This window comes from Salmo salar, chromosome ssa06 (assembly GCF_905237065.1).
Source record: "Salmo salar chromosome ssa06, Ssal_v3.1, whole genome shotgun sequence".
Classification (NCBI taxonomy): Eukaryota; Metazoa; Chordata; class Actinopteri; order Salmoniformes; family Salmonidae; genus Salmo; species Salmo salar.
This window is the reverse complement of record NC_059447.1, coordinates 56152268-56170329: the sequence shown is the minus strand read 5'-3', so window position 1 is coordinate 56170329 and position 18062 is coordinate 56152268. Positions and strand designations below refer to the sequence as shown.

Below are 18062 nucleotides of genomic sequence, written 5' to 3'. Positions count from 1 at the left end.
ATGAAGCAAACATGGAATGACTTTTGAAGTGTGAAAATGTCTTTCATGCATCTCGTCATGATGCCTGTGCTGAAGGGCAAGTGGGCAGGCATCCCCACAGACACCTACATAGGCTTCTGTTTAGTTAAACCACCTCTGCCATTACTTCTTGCAGTCCTTGAGGAACACCTTGTTTCCATAAAACATTACATAGACATTCCCTTCCTAAACCAGACTATATAGCCACGCTCGCTCTTTCTCGCGTTGTGCATGTACAGTGCATTTGGAAAGTATTCAGACCCCTTCCCCTTTTCCACGTTATATGTTACAGCCTTATTCTAAAATTTATTAAATAAATCCTCATCAACCGAGACACACTACCCCATAATGACAAAGTGAAAATCTTTGCAAATCTATAAAAAACAGATACCTTACTGACATAAGTATTCAGACCCTTTGCTAGGAGACTCTAAATTTAGCTCCGGTGCATCCTGTTTCCATTGATCATCCTTGATGTTTCTACAACTTGATTGGACATGATTTGGAAAGGCACACGTGTGTGTGTGTGTGTGTGTGTGTGTGTGTGTGTGTGTGTGTGTGTGTGTGTGTGTGTGTGTGTGTGTGTGTGTGTGTGTGTGTGTGTGTGTGTGTGTGTGTTATATAAGGTCCCACAGTTGATAGTGCATGTCAGAGCAAAAACCAAGCCATGAGGTTAAAGGAATTGTCCGTAGAGCTCCGAGACAGGATTGTGTCGAGGCACAGATCTGAGGAAGGATGCCAAAAAAAATGTCTGCAGCATTGAAGGTCCCCAAGAACGCAGTGGCCATCATTCTTAAATGGAACAAGCTTGGAACCACCAAGACTCTTCCGAGAGCTGGCCGCCCAGCCAAACTGAGCAATCGGGGGAGAAGTGCCATGGTCATGGAGGTAACCAAGAACCCGATGGTCACTGACAGAGCTCCAGAGTTCCTCTGTTGAGATGAGAGAACCTTCCAAAGGTCAACCATCTCTGCAGCACTCCACCAATCAGGCCTTTATGGTAGTGGCCAGACGGAAGCCACTCCTCAGTAAAAGGCACATGGCAGACCGCTTGGAGTTGGCCAAAATGCACCTAAAGGACTCTGACCCTGAGAAACAAGATTCTCTGGTCTGCTGAAACCAAGATTGAACTCTTTGGCCTGAATGCCAAGCGTCACGTCTGAAGGAACATGGCGCCATTTCTACGAGGAAGTGTGGTGGCAGCATCATGTTGTGGGGAGGTTTTTCAGCAGCAGGGACTGGGAGGCTAGTTAGGATCGGATGGCAGGAATGGTTTAGGGACAAGTCTCAATGTCCTTGAGTGGCCCAGCCAGAACCCGGACTTGAACCCGATCTAACATCTCTGAGGAGACCTGAGCTACCAAAGATGCTTATGTAAATGTGATATTTCAGGTTTTTTTTATAATACATTTGCAGTCTAAACATGTTTTTGCTTTGTCATTATGTGGTATTGTGTGTAGATCGAGGGGGGAAAAACATTTAAACCATTTTAGAATACAGCTGTAACGTAATAAAATGTGGAAAAAGTCAAGGGGTCTGAATACCTAACGAATACACTGTATATAGCTCCTCATGTCCGTCACTCAAATGTTGCCTTATACCACTTTTGAACATCATGTGCTCATCTTCCCTAACATCAGTAATCTCTAATCTATGGATTTCACATGACTGGGAATACAGATATGCATCTGTTGGTCACAGATACCTTTTTTAAAAAAGGTAGGGGCGTGGATCAGAGAACCAGTCACTATCTGGTGTGACCCCCATTTGCCTCATGCAGCGTGACACATCTCCTTTGCATAAAGTTGATCAGGCTGTTGATTGTGGCCTGTGGAATGTTGTCCCACTCTTCAATGGCTGTGCGAAGTTTCTGGATATTGGCGGGAACTGGAACGCACTGTCAAACGTGTCCACCCAGAGCATCCCAAACATGCTCAATGGGTGACATGTCTGAGTATGCAGGCCATGGAAGAACTGGGACATTTTCAGCTTCCAGGAATTGTGTACAGAGCCTTGCGACATGACTGCATTATCATGCTGAAAACGTGATGGCGGTGGATGAATGGTACAACAATGGGCCTCAGCATCTCATCACACTATCTCTCTGCATTCAAATTGCCATTGATCAAATGCAATTGTGTTCGTTGTCTGTAGCTTATGCCTACCCATACCATAACCCCACCAGTTTTTACAGAACTTCTTTGGTTGTGCAAACCCACAGTTTGATCATCTGTCCGGGTGGCTGGTCTCAGACAATCCCGCAAGTGAAGAGGCCGTGTGTAGAGGTCCTGGGCTGGCGTGGTCTGTGATTTTGAGGCCGTTTGGACGTTGGAGGCAGCGTATGGTAGAGCAATGAACATTTAAATTCTCTGGCAACAGCTCTGGTGGACATTCTTGCATGCCAATTGCACATTTGCTCAACTTGAGAAATCGGTTTCATTGTGTTGTTACAAAACTGCACATTTTAGTGGCCTTTTATTGTCCCCAGCACTAGGTGCACCTGTGTAACGATCATGCTGTTTAGTCAGCTTCTTTATGCCACACCTGTCAAGTGGCTGGATTATTTTGGCAAAGGAGAAATGCTCACAAAATGTGTGTTTTGTTGTGCTTATGGAACATTTCTGGTATCTTTTATTTCAGCTCGTGTAACATGGGACCAACACTTTACATGCTGCGTTGATGTTATTGTTCAGTGTACTTTCCGTAGTGCCTCATTCAGCCCTTATGCTGCCTGTCACCCAGTCGTTTATGATAGTTTTATCACTTTATTTGTTTTTAGGCCTATCATGCAAACAACCATCGATTTACTCATGTTTGTGCAAATACAAAACTTTTCAATCATTCACGTGTCATCTATAATTTCCATTTGGACATTACGTGTATCCATTGCAGTGCCGTTCTATACCGTCAAAGTACAGTTCTAGGTCATTGTACATACCATTTGTAGGTCGTATGGACTTCATCCACAAAGACCACAATGTTTTTTTTTTGCCGCTGTATAGGACTGAGGCCAACACAGCTCTTGCGGTCTTCCCCAACCAGCGCTCCGGACTCCCCAAGACAAGGCCGCATATACCCTCCCATATAGCATTCTTGTCTTCCGCCACTCTGAGACCCAGGGCTGTTGCCTCTCAGATTTGGTCATCTGTCCGCCACAGCTTTTAGCGCAGACATGATTGTCAGAATTCTAGGCTGTTTTCCTATCTTCTTGAAGATTAGAACTAGCTAGCTGGTAAATGAGGCTTTCCCTCAAAGACCGCCAATACATTCTGCCTTCGCACAAAAGGCTCTATGCTTCAAGTTGCTCCTATTTTAATCTCTAAATTGGTTGTTACGATCTCCTTTTTTAGAAAACTCTTGTCAGTTTTTCTCTCCGCTGTTTTAGTTAGCTGGCCTTTGGCTTGGCTTGTTTACCTCCAGTGGGGGCGTAGCAAATTGACGAGGGAGCGTGGGGGGCGTTGCGCATGCAAATGGCGTGCATATGAGAACCAATCAAAAAAGGTCACTCAAAATTTGAGCTAACCTCCCCTTTTACAAGCCGGAGTTAACAGACCAGTGAGTCATTTTACAAGGATAAGTTCACTGTTCACTGTCAGTAAGGAAGATGAGAGAGAAAATGGTTGTATTCTATCATATACCATATTGATACAGACTAAGTCGCACCGGCTAAGAGTATCTGCTAAATTACCGAAATGTAAATATTCACCACACCAGCTTTGAAAATAACAAAAATTACGTTGCCCAAGGAAACCGCCATCACAACGATAGTAGAAAACTACCATTACATCATTAGAAATCGGCAGAATTTTTCTGTTTGACCTGAAGACTCTGTCAGTGTTGTCAGCTCTGCTTGCTTTTCCATCTCCAAGAGGGATGGAGCATGTAATGACTTTTATCTGCACCGGGCCCCAGATGGCCCTGAGACACCTTCTTTATTACCTCACGGATTCCACCTGAAATTGGATGTTTCAACTGGTCAGATACCACCGGTACCCTGCTGTGCTGTTTTATAACGATTATGTTCCCCGCTCCTGTAGAACAAGTGGCCAAACGGGGGGGGAGAGAGGATGGCCGCCACGGAGAGAAGAGATGCAACAGAGCAGACAAGACCGTATTAGAGATGCCATTCACAGATTAACCTTAATATTTCAAGATAATTAGGAATTGATTTTCCTCTGTCGATTATGCAGGCTGGCTTTCCTATTCAATGTGTCTTCCCTCACATCCTGCAGTCTCTGGTCTGTCCTAAATGGTACCCTATTTCCTTATAGTGAACTACTGTTTTGACCAGTACCCTATGGGCCCTGGTAAAAAAATAATAGGTGCCATTTGGGACCGAGACCTGGTGTAATCAGTCCTTGCTCTTTGTGGGGGTCTGAAGGCGTTACACACCGTTAAAAACCTGAGGATTAAGCATGCTGCATCTGCCAAAACTCTAGATGCCCATGCTGATTTCATTATAGATCATTTACACTTTAGCTAAGATGTCTTTGAGACTTACATTACCCTGTTTATGGCTTGGTATTGTAATGTCTCAGTAACCAACACTTCATTTAAGCAAAGGTCTTCCTAGTGCCTATCCTTTGGTTTTTTTGGTAGCTGCCAGTCTGTTCTTTAGTAAATGAGCCGCGTTGAGAGACGGTGGCGCTGGCAGCAGCACCTGATTTTTAGGTCTAAGCCTACTGAAGTGATTGCAGGATTAAGCCATGCCTCCTCCATCTTTATACATATTGGTAATCAGCTGCAGTCATTTAGTATTTAAACCGCTAGAGTCGATGTCCGCGCCCCCGCAGAAATCACGTGTTTAGGCTAGATCTGTTTTTTTACTTTCTTTTTTTTTTAACCTTTGATGCGTCTAAATCCACCGCGTCCGCCGACGTCGCACTTCCAAAGTCTGCGGTGACAAGAGCTAGAGCGGTGTTTGTCAGACCATGAGACATCCCTAAAATCTGTCTTTTCACAACATTGTCTGTTGCCTCTGAACGGTTTGGCATACAAATGATTATGACCCCTCTATGGAAAGATGAGACTCTCACAAACACGATGGTGTTCTCCCTTTCGCTCCCTTGACACCCACAAGCGTCTCAGGACTCGTCTGATCCGCCAACTTCTGCCTGTAGCGTTCCAACAGTTTGGGCTACACTAATTCCCCTCTGTATTAAGGTGAGACTCTCACGAACACGTACTGTACGTGTCGGTTGTTTTGCTCTAGGACGCCCACAGGCCTGTGACTCGTCTGAATGTCCCCAGGTACCGGTTGAAGAAATGTATGGAAGTACAGTACATATGGAGACGGTTTAATACCAAAAACAAGGGGTTAAAAAATAACAAATGTTTCCTGATCTTTCTCTTAGATATATGACAGACAAACTTCCGTAGGTTTTTTTGGAGGGACTATCTGTTATTCAGTCTGTTATTCAATGCGTTTGTTTGGGCTAATAGCAGTAAGGCCAAATACCATTTTTCATCAATTTTTTTTTTTGGGGGGGGGGGGCATAAAATTCAAAATCAAATAGTAAAATGATCCTTGGTATGACCTTCTTAAAACAATTCCATATAGCTTAGTAGAACCCCCCCGGGCTTAGACCGAGCTTTTATGGGTTTAACATGAAGAGAAAAAAAATATCTGCTGAGGCGCACTTTGAAGATGCTAGAACAGTCCATATGAACAAAATGAGTAATGAATAGAACAATCTGACAAACCCATAATAGAATAGTTAATCTATTTACCTAGTCGGCTTGTGTGTTCTATGCAAGATAAATATTACTCTCGAGGCACATATTCATTACGGGTGCCATAGTGAGGGAAATACGCATTCTGACACACAGTCAATGCACAACCATCTTTGCAATCGCGGGGAAAACAGATTGTGATGTCCTCTGTTAAAAAGAAAGGGTTTCCAGCTCGGAGAGGAGAGCGAGGCATGGAAGAGCGGCAGCGAGCTAGGGGAGGTTGAGTTAGGCTCCCAGATATCAGTGTCTCGGTTCCAGAGTGATGAGCTCATGTGTGGAAAAACAGCCTCGCCGCCCTCAGAGCTTAAGGAGCTGACTGCTGGTTGGGCGATGAGCATTGCATACAGCTTTTGGATTGTAAGACCGCTCATTGCTGCACTACAATACATTTATTTTATATGGGCCTCCTCGTCGGTGTCCTCCCTTTCGATGCAGTCGAATAACCATGTTTCTGGGACTGTGTCCCAAATGGCACCGTGTCCCAAATGGCACCCTATTCCCTATATAGGGTACTTATTTTTACCATGGGCCCTGGTGAATAGTAAAACATCTCAATGTCAATGTCCACAATTCTGCGAGTCGTTTTCGAGCTATGTATCTGGGAGTTTGAGGCCTTTTATCGATCTGATCTAGTGAAATGCTGTTTTCTTTAACAGAAGAAAATGATATCTACATAGTGTTGAGCTTAAAGGGCAATTCCATCACTTTATAACCTCATTCATTATCTCCAGCACAATACTAGTGTCTACATATGTGACAGCGACATATTTCTATATTTTGTAGTAAACAAAGTCATACCCGATGACATTTAAAAACAATGATTTTCAAATACGGAGATTCACGGTGACGTGGGGAGCAAGAAAATTCCCTCCCTCTGGCTAAAAACTTGTCACAGAGTAGGATTTAAGACCCTTTTCAACCACTGTTGTATGCCGTTGTCACATATATAGACACTGCTATGGTGCTGGAGATGATGAATGAGGAATTGCCTTTTAAGGTCAGGAAATGGAAATAACCCAGCTATATTTCATTGATTGCTCTTATGTGTGCCCCAAATGGCGCCCTATCCCTTTATTTATAGGGCACAACTTTTGACCAGGGCCCATACGACTCTGGTCAAAAGTAGTGCACAGTAGGGTATAGGGTGCAATTTAGGACATACACACATTCCTCACAGGTTTCCTAGATCTGTGATATTTCATATATTGACAGGGCTAGTGTTGTCGTGCTCGGCTTTTGCATTGAATCATTTTATCACCTACACAGAAATGTAAATAAACGTCTTTCAAGCTGAATTCCGCCTCTAGCAGAAATGTTATGATTGTTATTTTTTCAAACTTATTTTCTAGATGGTGTACTCTAGAATAGATATCCCTCTTGCTGTTCTGTACATTGATCAAAAACCTCATTCTCATTCTCACCGCTGATGGTTTAGGCTTATTTTTGTTAAATAATAAAGACTTTGACACATTGCTGCCTAATGTAAGTGACTCCAGATGAGGCAGAGAGAGGGGTGAGCCAATAACAGCTGTTCCCCAAAACGTCTTACATAAGACGTTCCCAACGACAGCGTGCAATGAAAGGAAGGCGGGAGGGGCTGTGGTTGCGTCCCAAATGACACCCTATTCCCTTTTTATTATGCACTACCTTTGGGCCATGGTTAAAAGTAGTGCACTATAGGGAATACGGTGCCATTTGGGACGCAGCTGCTGTGTGTATTATCGACGTCAACACAACAGTAATGTCCCAAGACTGGAGAAGAAAAAAAAAACTGAGTTCTGCTCTTCACTTCTCACAGTGCTATTAGTCAATCCCAGAGTCAAGGTAAAGAACTTAGTTAGCGTACTTGGGACTTAGTGCAGATTTTTTTAGGCTTATAGGCCTACTTCACCAAGGTGATTGTGAGTGTAGTTAATCAAATTCAGTTCTTATATGAATCGGCATTTGTGTTCTTTATTGAACTCTGATAAGATGGCTTAGTGAACTAAAGGCCTTTGGTCGAGAACGACTCGCAGAGTTGTGGACATTGACAGTGAGGTGTTTTTAAGGAGTATTTCTATAATACCTGACCTGAGGTCTCCCTTACTGTGTCTCTCAGCAGATGGTAGCCCAGTATGGACAGCAGCATCAGGGGCAGCAGGGTGGCATGGGTGGGTACTGCCAGCCGCAGGGCCAGTCCCCGTACTTCAGCCTTCCCCAGCAACAGCCCACCGCCCCCACACAGCCCCCCTACATGCAGCCACGCCCACCACCACCACAACAGGTAAGACTACATCCCCCACAATGCCCTGCTCGTGAAGAAGTTGAGCAGCAGTTTTTGAGGACTTGGGTTTGACAGACTTTTCGGAAGTGCTTGTTGCTTAGTTCGTGTCCTTGATACCGGTGTGGGAGAGTGTAACCAAAGTAGTGTTCACTCTATAAGCATGCATAATACACAAGTGGAGAGACCTTCCTTTTTGGAGCGTTGGGTCTCATTGTTTTGGGTTTCAAGTTCACTAGGATGGTCTGTTTTCATTTGTTAGCTAATGGACCTGGGGTGGCCCCTGTTTATTCTAGCTAAATTAAAAAACGAAAAGAGCAATACATTAATTCTGCGCAGTAGTGTTCTCCAGAGATTAGAGTGGACTGGTATCTGTTCCACCTGCAGTCCCCCTGTTCCATCCTCTCTGTAGCTGCGTCCCAAATGGCATCCTATTTCCTTTATAGTGCACCACTAGAAACCGTAGTGCACTATATATCGAATAGGGTTCCATTTGAGATGCAGACCCTGTATCTCATACAGGGCCAGTGGCTTTAATGAAGTCCACCCTCTCTGGTTGTTATATTGAGTCAGCGATTTGGCTGCTCATGTTTTTGAGGTGGAGGCAGCAGGTCAGCCGCAGTGCTTTGCATTCAACGGAGCAGAGAGTTACCGTTCAGGGAAAACCCTAACCCTTTTACCTGATTCACATAGGATTTGCGGTATGTTGCCTGAAAAAAGTATTGGGCAATGTTTGTATGGTCCTCTTTCAAACAGCCAAATTTGTACCACATTCTTCTTTTGCATTTGCTTTTTATTTAGCCATTGCTTAGCCACAACTGAGCAAGACATTCGACTTTGACCCTGTTGCAATCATTGTCATGGTAACCTGACAGCAAGCTCTAAATTCCTCAGACGGAAATGCACTCGTTTCAATACTTCACATTCACAACAGTAAGTTTGCAGATCGCCATAATTGTTAATAATTATCTTGTAATGTGTTAATTTTCCTGTTATGGTGAATAAAACATTGGCTACAGTTTAACTCAAATTGTTGTCAGATATGTTCTGGTAACTATATGAGCTGGCTAGATAGCTAGCAACAAACCAAGACATTGTCTAGAAAGTTGCTTTTAGTTGCCTGGCTTGCTAAATTGACATATCCTAAATAAATGTTTAAAATGCTGGGTTTTTTGGTGCAAAAAAATAGAGCAGGTAACGTTGCTATTTGGACCAGGCTGCTGCGATGTCATGCACACTACCGTTTTTGTGTTTATACCTTTTCATAATGACAAGGACAAGTTTGATTCGTACAGCAATGGAACGTTCATGATTTAATGCGTACCGAAGACGGTAAGATGAAAGGCGACGTTTCAGGAACCCCTTTTAGGTGTTGGCGGAAATAAAAGTACAGGCTTTGTCACCGGCAATACCTCTCAGATGTGAAGAAAAGTTGTCGGAATGCCAAAGTTGATGGGGTTTTGTCTCCTGTTTGAAAGGGATATTGATGTAATACCTGGGGCTCATTTGATAAGAGAGCGTCTCTGAGAAGAAATACAAAGCGAGCAAGAGAAGAGGGAGGGAGGGAGTGTATGGTGGTGCTGACTGGATGGAGTAATGAGAGATTGACCTTGAGTAAAATTCTCTGGGGTTTCCAGTGTGATATCTGAGGAGAGCAGTACACGCACTGCAGCGAGCTGCTCCGTCATATTGCTAAGCTTCTTTTTATTCCCACACCCCTAACTGTATCATTTTCATTTTCTCTTAGATGAAGACCAGATTGAGAGAGAAAAACATTTTCAATTTCTGTCCACTCCCACTGTTTTTGACAGGGAGGATAGGGGAAATACGCAGGTGAAATGAGACTGTTGCCCTCGATTGCCACGGCTCCTGCTAAAACCACAGACCCAAGATGGCCGCCAGCGTGCTTGTTAGACCAGTGTTTATGGTGAAACTGGGGGTTGTAATGATGAAGCTCGGCTGCTAACAGTGTGTGCGAACTCTGTCGGGGGCCCACCAAACAAGACGAGGGGGCGCTTCTAAGTTATCTCCTTATAGGATCCCTACACAGTGTTCCAGCAGCCACAAATCCCAATCAGATTCCAGACCCTGTGCGAGGAATGAAGAGCTTATCAGTGGCAGTCTGTACTGAGCTCTGTGTGTTTCCCCCGTGACTCAGTCTCTCTCTTCCGACAGCCTTAATTAGCTTTGTGTGTGTGTTGCCTTTGTGAGACAATGAGTCAGCGGACACCCCGGGAAACGTGTGTGTGTTTGATACAATGAAGCCGGGAGAAAGGAAAAGAAAGAGAGGGGGGGGTCCCCTCTCGGACATGGGTTTTCATTGATGAGGAGTGAGTGTGAATGCGTCCCTAATGTGTTACCCTATTCCCTATAAAGTGTAGGGCTCTGGTCAGAAGTAGGGCACTATATAGAGAATATGGTGTAATTTGGACCGCACATTGTGTGTTTGGTAACTGCAGCCTGGCTGTTGTGTCTTATCTCTGTGAAAAACGGTCTTTACTGAGGGGAGTAGGAAAAATCCTCCATCAAGCTAGCTGCCAAGGTCCAAGCCTTCCCCGGTATTTCACTGAGAATATTAATGCTACTCTCAGACAAGCCAAGGAGCCTTTTATCAGCTGTGATGGAGCTGGACTGGAGGTTACATTACACTCTGCAGGAAAGATGGTTTTGGCCTTCAAGTCGGCTTTAAAGTAAAGTAGCTTTTCTCCCTCAGCTCCATTTGACTAGATATACAGTGCATTCGGAAAGTATTCAGACCCCTTGACCTTTTCTACATTTTGTTACGTTACAGCCTTATTCTCAAATGGATTAAATAAAACAATTCCCTCATCCATCTACACACAATACCCCATAATGATAACGTGAAAACAGGTTTAGATTTTAAGCAAATCTATATAAAAAATTAAAAACTACCTTATTTACTGAAGTATTCAGACCCTTTCCTATGAGACTCGGAATTGAGCTCAGGTGCATCCTGTTTCATTGATCATCCTTGAGATGTTTCTACAACTTGGAGTCCACCTGTGGTAAATTTTATTGATTGGACATGATTTAGAAAAGGCACACACCTGTCTATATAAGGTCCCACAGTTGACAGTGCATGTCATAGCAGAAACCAAGCCATGAGGTCGAAGGAATTGTCCTTAGACCTCCGAGACAGAATTGTCTCGAGACACAGATCTGGTGTATTGTGTGAAGAATGAGGGGGGGAAAAACAAATGTAATTCATTTTAGAATAAGGCTGTAACAAAAGGTCAAAGTCAAGGGGTCTGAATACTTTCCAAATGCGCTGTAGGCCTGTAGTTCACCAGAAGAGTCTTGAACCCATTCAGGCAGCCCTTCTACTCTCATTGTCTGGGTCTCTATGGTAACAGCACAGCCTTGCAGACCGCTGCAACTTGACAAGTGTTTTCTTCTCAAATGATTCACTAGAATTAATTGGTGATTAAGTGTCAGCGCCTATTTAAATTTTTTTTTTTTTAAATACGCTCAAGCCTGCTAGAATATCAATTACCGGGGGATGTAAATTACCAGCATTCACCAGGCAGGGCAGGCACACACTGGTCAGATGCAAATCCTTTTTAAAATAGGCAAACTTTTTTTTTAGAGCAATTTATTTTATTTTTTGTATTTTTTTTGGCTTCTGCTTAAGAGACCGACTGCCTGGGTTTGGTAGTGCTCCAGTCCTCCCTGTGATAATAAGCAACAGAGGACATGGGAATTGTCTATAACCTAATCTATATTCCTTTAACTGTGAGGTCCGAGGGTATTGTCAGCAATAATCATATGCCCATAGAGTTTAATTCCACTGTTTGCACTGATACTGTGTGCCCTAGGAAGAAACCCACTGTGGGCAGCCCACTCAGTACCATTGGCTCAAATGCAAATGTCACTGACATGTAAGTCTTGGATCAGCCGATCAGAAAAACACTAATATATAAACAAGCAACCCAGAAAAAGGTCAAAAATAATTCCATTTTAGCATATACAGTTGAAGTCGGAAGTTTACATACACCTTAGCCAAATACATTTAAACTCAGTTTTTCACAATTCCTGACATTTAATCCTAGTAAAAATTCCCTGTCTTAGGTCAGTTAGGATCACCACTTTATTTTAAGAATGTGAAATGTCAAAATAATAGTAGATAATTATTTCAGCTTTTCTTTCAACACATTCCCAGTGGGTCAGAAGTTCACATACACTTAATTAGGATTTGGTAGTATTGCCTTTAAATTGTTTAACTTTGGTCAAACATTTCAGGTAGCCTTCCACAAGCTTCCCACAATAAGTTGGATGAATTTTGTCCCATTCCTCCTGACAGAGCTGGTGTAACTGAGTCAGGTTTGTTGGCCTCCTTGCTCGCACACACTTTTTCAGTTCTGCCCACACATTTTCTAGGATTGAGGTCAGGGCTTTGTGATGGCCACTCCAATATCTTGACTTTGTTGTCCTTAAGCCATTTTGCCACAACTTTGGAAGTACGCTTGGGGTCATTGTCCATTTGGAAGACCCGTTGCGACCAAGCTTTAACTTCCTGACTGATGTCTTGAGATGTTGCTTCAATATATCCACATCATTTTCCTACCTCATGATGCATCTATTTTGTGAAGTGCAGCAGTCCCTCCTGCAGCAAAGCACCCCCACAACATGATGCTGAGACCCCCGTGCTTCACGGTTGGGAGGGTGTTCTTTGGCTTGCAAGCCTCCCCCTTTTTCCTCCAAACATAACGATGGTCATTATGACCAAACAGTTCTATTTTTGTTTCATCAGACCAGAGGACATTTCTCCAAAAAGTACGATTTTTGTCCCCATGTGCAGTTGCAAACCGTGGTCTGGCTTTTTTTATGGCGATTTTGGAGCAGTGGCTTCTTCCTTGCTGAGCAGCCTTTCAGGTTATGTCGATATAGGACTCATTTTACTGTGTATAAATATACTTTTCTACCTGTTTCCTTTTTACCTAGAGCCTATTCTCGTAGGTTGTTGCTATAGACCACAGAATGCTAAAAGTCAGTATTTTTACTATCTTTGTGAAATGCTTGATAATGTATGTGATATCAACAGAGGTATATTTTCTGTGAGACCTAAGTATTGACTGGTTATCATCAAGCTGTTCTGTGTGACCGTTGCCTGCAATCTGGTTCAGGTTCAATTCAACCTACCAGGGTATTTACAAACAGAACAGGAACTAAATTATCCGAATGTCTTGACCACATTTAAAGCAGTATCCACACCCATCGGATGTAGTGATCATAATATAGTAACCATATCTAGAAAAACCAAAGTTCCAAGGACCTAAAATTGTGTATAAGCGATCACACAAGAGGTTTTGCAATGATTCCTATGTCGAAGAAATGAAAAAGAAACAGCCTGATGCTGCACTTAAAGCATTCATTAAATCGCTTCTTCCGTTTAATGAACGGCATGTGCCCATCAAGAAATCCCCATGGGTAGATGATGACTTGAACAATTGTATGACTGAGAGGGATGAGGCAAAGGGAATTGCAAATAAGTCTGACAACACAGCAGATTGGCAAACATACAGTAAATTGAGAAGTCACGTAACTAAACAAATAGAAGAAACTATACTATGGAACAAAGATGAATAATATACAGAATGATAGTAAAAGGCTCTGGAGTACCTTAAATAGCCTTCCCTGTAGCTCAGTTGGTAGAGCATGGTGTTTGCAACGCCAGGGTTGTGGGTTCGATTCCCACGGGGGGCCAGCACAGAAAAAAAAAAAAAAAAATGTATGAAATTGTATGAAATGTATGCATTCACTACTGTAAGTCGCTCTGGATAAGAGCGTCTGCTAAATGACTAAAATGTAAAAAAAAAAATGTTAAATAAAATTCTAGGCAAACAAGCATTGAGGCAGATGGCTTGTTCATAACAAAACACATTTTTTTTGTTGTTGACAAGATTAAACAACTTAGGCATGACATACAAACAACAAGTACTGAGCCTTCATATTCATGCTTACGGACCAAATAAAGGGAAGGACACTCAACATGAATGAAGGGCACGGACACAAATGACTGACGATTGTGGGAGCTGTTTTGTTAGACTTCAGTGCGGCTTTTGATATAATTCATCATAAACAGTAGCTGAAAAACATTGGTGTTATGGATTTACATCCACTACCTTATCATGGAGCAATGTAAATTTTGTCAACAAAAATTGTGACTTAAATATTCGTCAAACAACTATTTTTCAGTAGTGATTGACGGCACTATAACTGACTAAATAGACCAAGAAAAAAAAAGAACTAAACCAGGGTGTACGCGGGTCCTTAAATTAATTTATCTAAATTAAAGGCCTTAAATGTCTTATTGTCCTAAATTCAGTTTTCAATGGTCTTAAAAAATGCGACCGGAGATGACTACGGTGTTTCAGCAATGTTGTGCAGCTGCTTAATTGTTGCCACCACGGCTCAATTTATAGCCTACTTTTCAAAATGCTACAGCGCTTCTAATGTAGCCTACGACTCTGTGTGCGCGTGATGTACGTGTGCCACTGCAAGTCAGCCGTTGCCAGATTAAAGCACAGCGAGTAATGTAGGCTACAAAATAGATAGCCAATTCTAAACATTGCTTGTAGCTTGGCTAGTTAGCTCACTCGTTAGCTAGCTAGTTAACCATTTAGCTATTGAATGACTTGGTCAAACAGCAAAGTGCATTATCTTCATAATTCCTCAAATGAAAGCGACTGCCCTGCCCATGTACCTGTTTCGCTGGGGCCTGCTGCAGTGATAATGAGCGAGCCACTTTTTACTGCCTTTCCCGCTACGCTCCTGTAGAAAGTATTCTGATTCTAGCTATAAGAAAAACACCGCTATCCTGTGTAATACGCATGGCCTAAATAAATTTATAAACTGGGGGGTTCGAGCCTTGAATGCAGATTTGCTGACAGCCGTGGTATATCAGACCGTATACCATGAGTATGACAAAACATGTATTTTTACTGCTCTGATTACATTGGTAACCAGTTTATAAAAGCAATAAGGCACCTCAGGGGGTTTGTGATATATAGCCAATATACCACGGCTAAGGGTTGTGTCTAGGCACTCTGCACTGTGCATAAGAACAGCCCTTAGCCGTGGTATATTGGCCATATACCACACCCCCTCGTGCCTTATTGCTTAAATATATATTTATTTCTTATAAATAAAAAATACAGGGTCTAAAATTAACACCTGCCAAATGCGGGGCGATTTTGGCATTGTTGGGTAAGAATGTCTGATTTACCAGCCACGATAACGCGTGGTAACACTCCGGGCTCTACAATGTGAGCAATTAGGAAAAATAGTCAAGTATGGCCACAAGTGAGAGTTGTGATTTATAGCAAAATAAATGCTGCTGTAGCTGTTTTCAAAGTATTTCTGCCGTTTTGTTTCATATCTGGTAAGGCACAAAGAAATCTGAATCCTAAAGATTTATGCACAGGCATAAAAGTTGGTCTAATTTACTCAAGTCTACTAAAGAGACTTTGTCCTCGTGTTTCTTGGCTATTTACATTTTGTTCACAAGCTAGGTTGTTTTTCAGTGTTTGAGTTTGCTCCCACTGCTAGCAAAAAGATACATCATTGGCCTTTACTAGTGATATTCTCACAGGCACATGTGATGACTGGAGTGGCCCGGTTACCAAGGTAACCTTAAAGTGGCAGCTAAACATTTTTGTCTGACATTTTTGTAAAATACTCAGGTCACAGAATGTTTAATTAAATAGAGCTATATCCACATTATTTCTTATGAGTAATACATTTGTTTTAGAAACATTACTAAGCAGTTTTTTTGTGTTTGTGTAATTATGACAAAAAATCTGTGGCTTGGAGATGTTCTTTTTTTTATTTTTATCTACCTGCCACAGTGGCTGGTATACAAACACGTTCGTTTTAGGCCTTGGTAATAAACTCAGCAAAAAAAGAAACGTCCTCTCACTGTCAACTGCATTTATTTTCAGCAAACTTAAGTATTTGTGTGAACATAACAAGATTCAACAACTGAGACATAAACTGAACAAGTTCCACAGACATGTGACTAACAGAAATTGAATAATGTGTCCCTGAACAAAGGGGGGTCAAAATCAAAAGTACCAGTCAGCGTCTGGTGTGGCCACCAGCTGCATTAAGTACTGTGTGCATCTCCTCCTCATGGACTGCACCAGATTTGCCAGGTCTTGCTGTGAGATGTTACCCTACTCTTCCATTAAGGCATCGGCAATTTCCAGGACATTTCTGGGGGGAACGGCCCTAGCCCTCACCCTTCGATCCAACAGGTCCCAGACGTTTTCAATGGGATTGAGATCCGGGCTCTTCGCTGGCCATGGCAGAACACTGACATTCCTGTCTTGCAGGAAATCACACATAGAAAGAGCAGTATGGCTGGTGGCATTGTCATGCTGGAGGGTCATGTCAGGATGAGCCTGCAGGAAGGGTACCACATGAGGGAGGAGGATGTCTTCCCTGTAACGCACAGTGTTGAGATTGCCTTCAGTCTGATGATGCTGTGACACAGCGCCCCAGACCATGACGGGCCGCCCCCACCTCCAAATCGGTCCCGCTCCAGAGAACAGGCCTAGGTGTAACGCTCTTTCCTTAGACGATAAACGCGAATCCGACCATCAGCACTGGTGAGAGAAAACCGTGACTCGTCAGTGATGAGCACTTCTGTCTGGTCCAGCGACGGTGGGTTTGTGCCCATAGACGACGTTGTTTCCGGTGATGTCTGGTGAGGACCTGCCTTACAACAGGCCAACAAGCCCTCAGTCCAGCCTCTCTCAGCCTATTGCGGACAGTCTGAGCACTGATGGAGGGATTGTGCATTCCTGGTGTAACTCGGGCAGTTGTTATTGCCGTGCTGTACCTGACCTGCAGGTGTGATGTTCGGATGTACAGATCCTGTGCAGGTGTTGTTACACGTGGTCTGCCACTGTGAGGACGATTAGCAGTCTGTCCTGTCTCCCTGTAGCGCTGTGTTAGGCGTCTCAGGTACGGACAACGCAATTTATTGCCCTGGCCACATCTGCAGTCCTCATGCATCCTTGCAGCATGCCTAAGGCATATTCACACAGATGAGCAGGTGTTTGGTGTTTTTCAGAGTCAGTAGAAAGGCCTCTTTAGTGTCCTAAGTTTTCACAACTGTGACCTTAATTGCCTACCGTCTGTAAGCTGTTAGTGTCTTAACGACCATTCCACAGGTGCATGTTCATTAATTGTTTATGGTTCATTGAAAAGCATGGGAAACAGTGTTTAAACCCTTTACAATGAAGACCTGTGAAGATATTTGGATTTTTATGAATTATCTTTGAAAGACAGTGTCCTGAAAAGGGGACGTTTCTTTTTTTGCTGTTTAGTTGAGAGGATTATCTCAGCTTTGTGCAGATATATTTTACAACCAATATATTGATATGGATTTGAGATATGGAGTGTGCGAAATGAGCATTTGCCATTGTGAACGCATCGGTCTCATTGACTCTCAGACTATCCCGCAGGTGAAGAATCCGGATGTGGTGGTCTTGGTCTGCGGTTGTGAGGCCGGTTGGATGTACTGCCAAATTCTCTAAAAGGCTGTTGGGAGGCAGACATTCCTGCAGTCAGCAGGCCAATTGCACGCTCCCTCAAAACTGGAGACATCTGTGGCGTTGTGTGACAAAACTGCACATTTTAGAGTGACCTTTTATTGTCCCCAGCACCTGTGTAATGATAATGCTGTTTAGTCAGCTTCTTGTTATGCCACACCTGTCAGGTGGATGGATTATCTTGGCAAAGCATAAATGCTCACTAACAGGGAAGTAAACAAATTTGTGCACACAATTTGAGAGAAATAAGCTTTTAGTGTGTATGGAACATTTCTGGTATTTATTTTTTGGGGGACCAACACTTTACATGTTTTTATATTTTTTGTTCAGTGTATATTTAGAGGTAGTGATCTAGCTAATGTGTTATTTTTTTTATGTTTTCTGTAAATATGGGAATATTAGAAGGTTTGTGGAGCACACATACCTCAAAATTAGTATTGAATTGCATTTCAAATGGTATTAAAAAGGTCTTA

The 18062-nt window shown here is 42.9% G+C and overlaps 1 protein-coding gene across 7 annotated transcripts in view; it reads left to right on the top strand.

The window, feature by feature from the left end:
• The window catches only part of arid1b (AT-rich interactive domain 1B), a 111794-nt gene that overhangs the window by 22632 nt on the left and 71100 nt on the right, over positions 1-18062 (top strand). For 4 of the 7 annotated variants that reach the window (XM_045720745.1, XM_045720742.1, XM_014204857.2 and 1 more), the window contains exon 3: positions 7850-8014. The exons of 2 other annotated variants lie outside the window; for them this stretch is intronic. In XM_045720745.1, coding sequence (XP_045576701.1) covers positions 7850-8014 — 165 coding nt within the window. The remainder of the gene's footprint in view (positions 1-7849; positions 8015-18062) is intronic. One more of the 7 variants, XM_045720741.1, reaches the window with a different exon arrangement.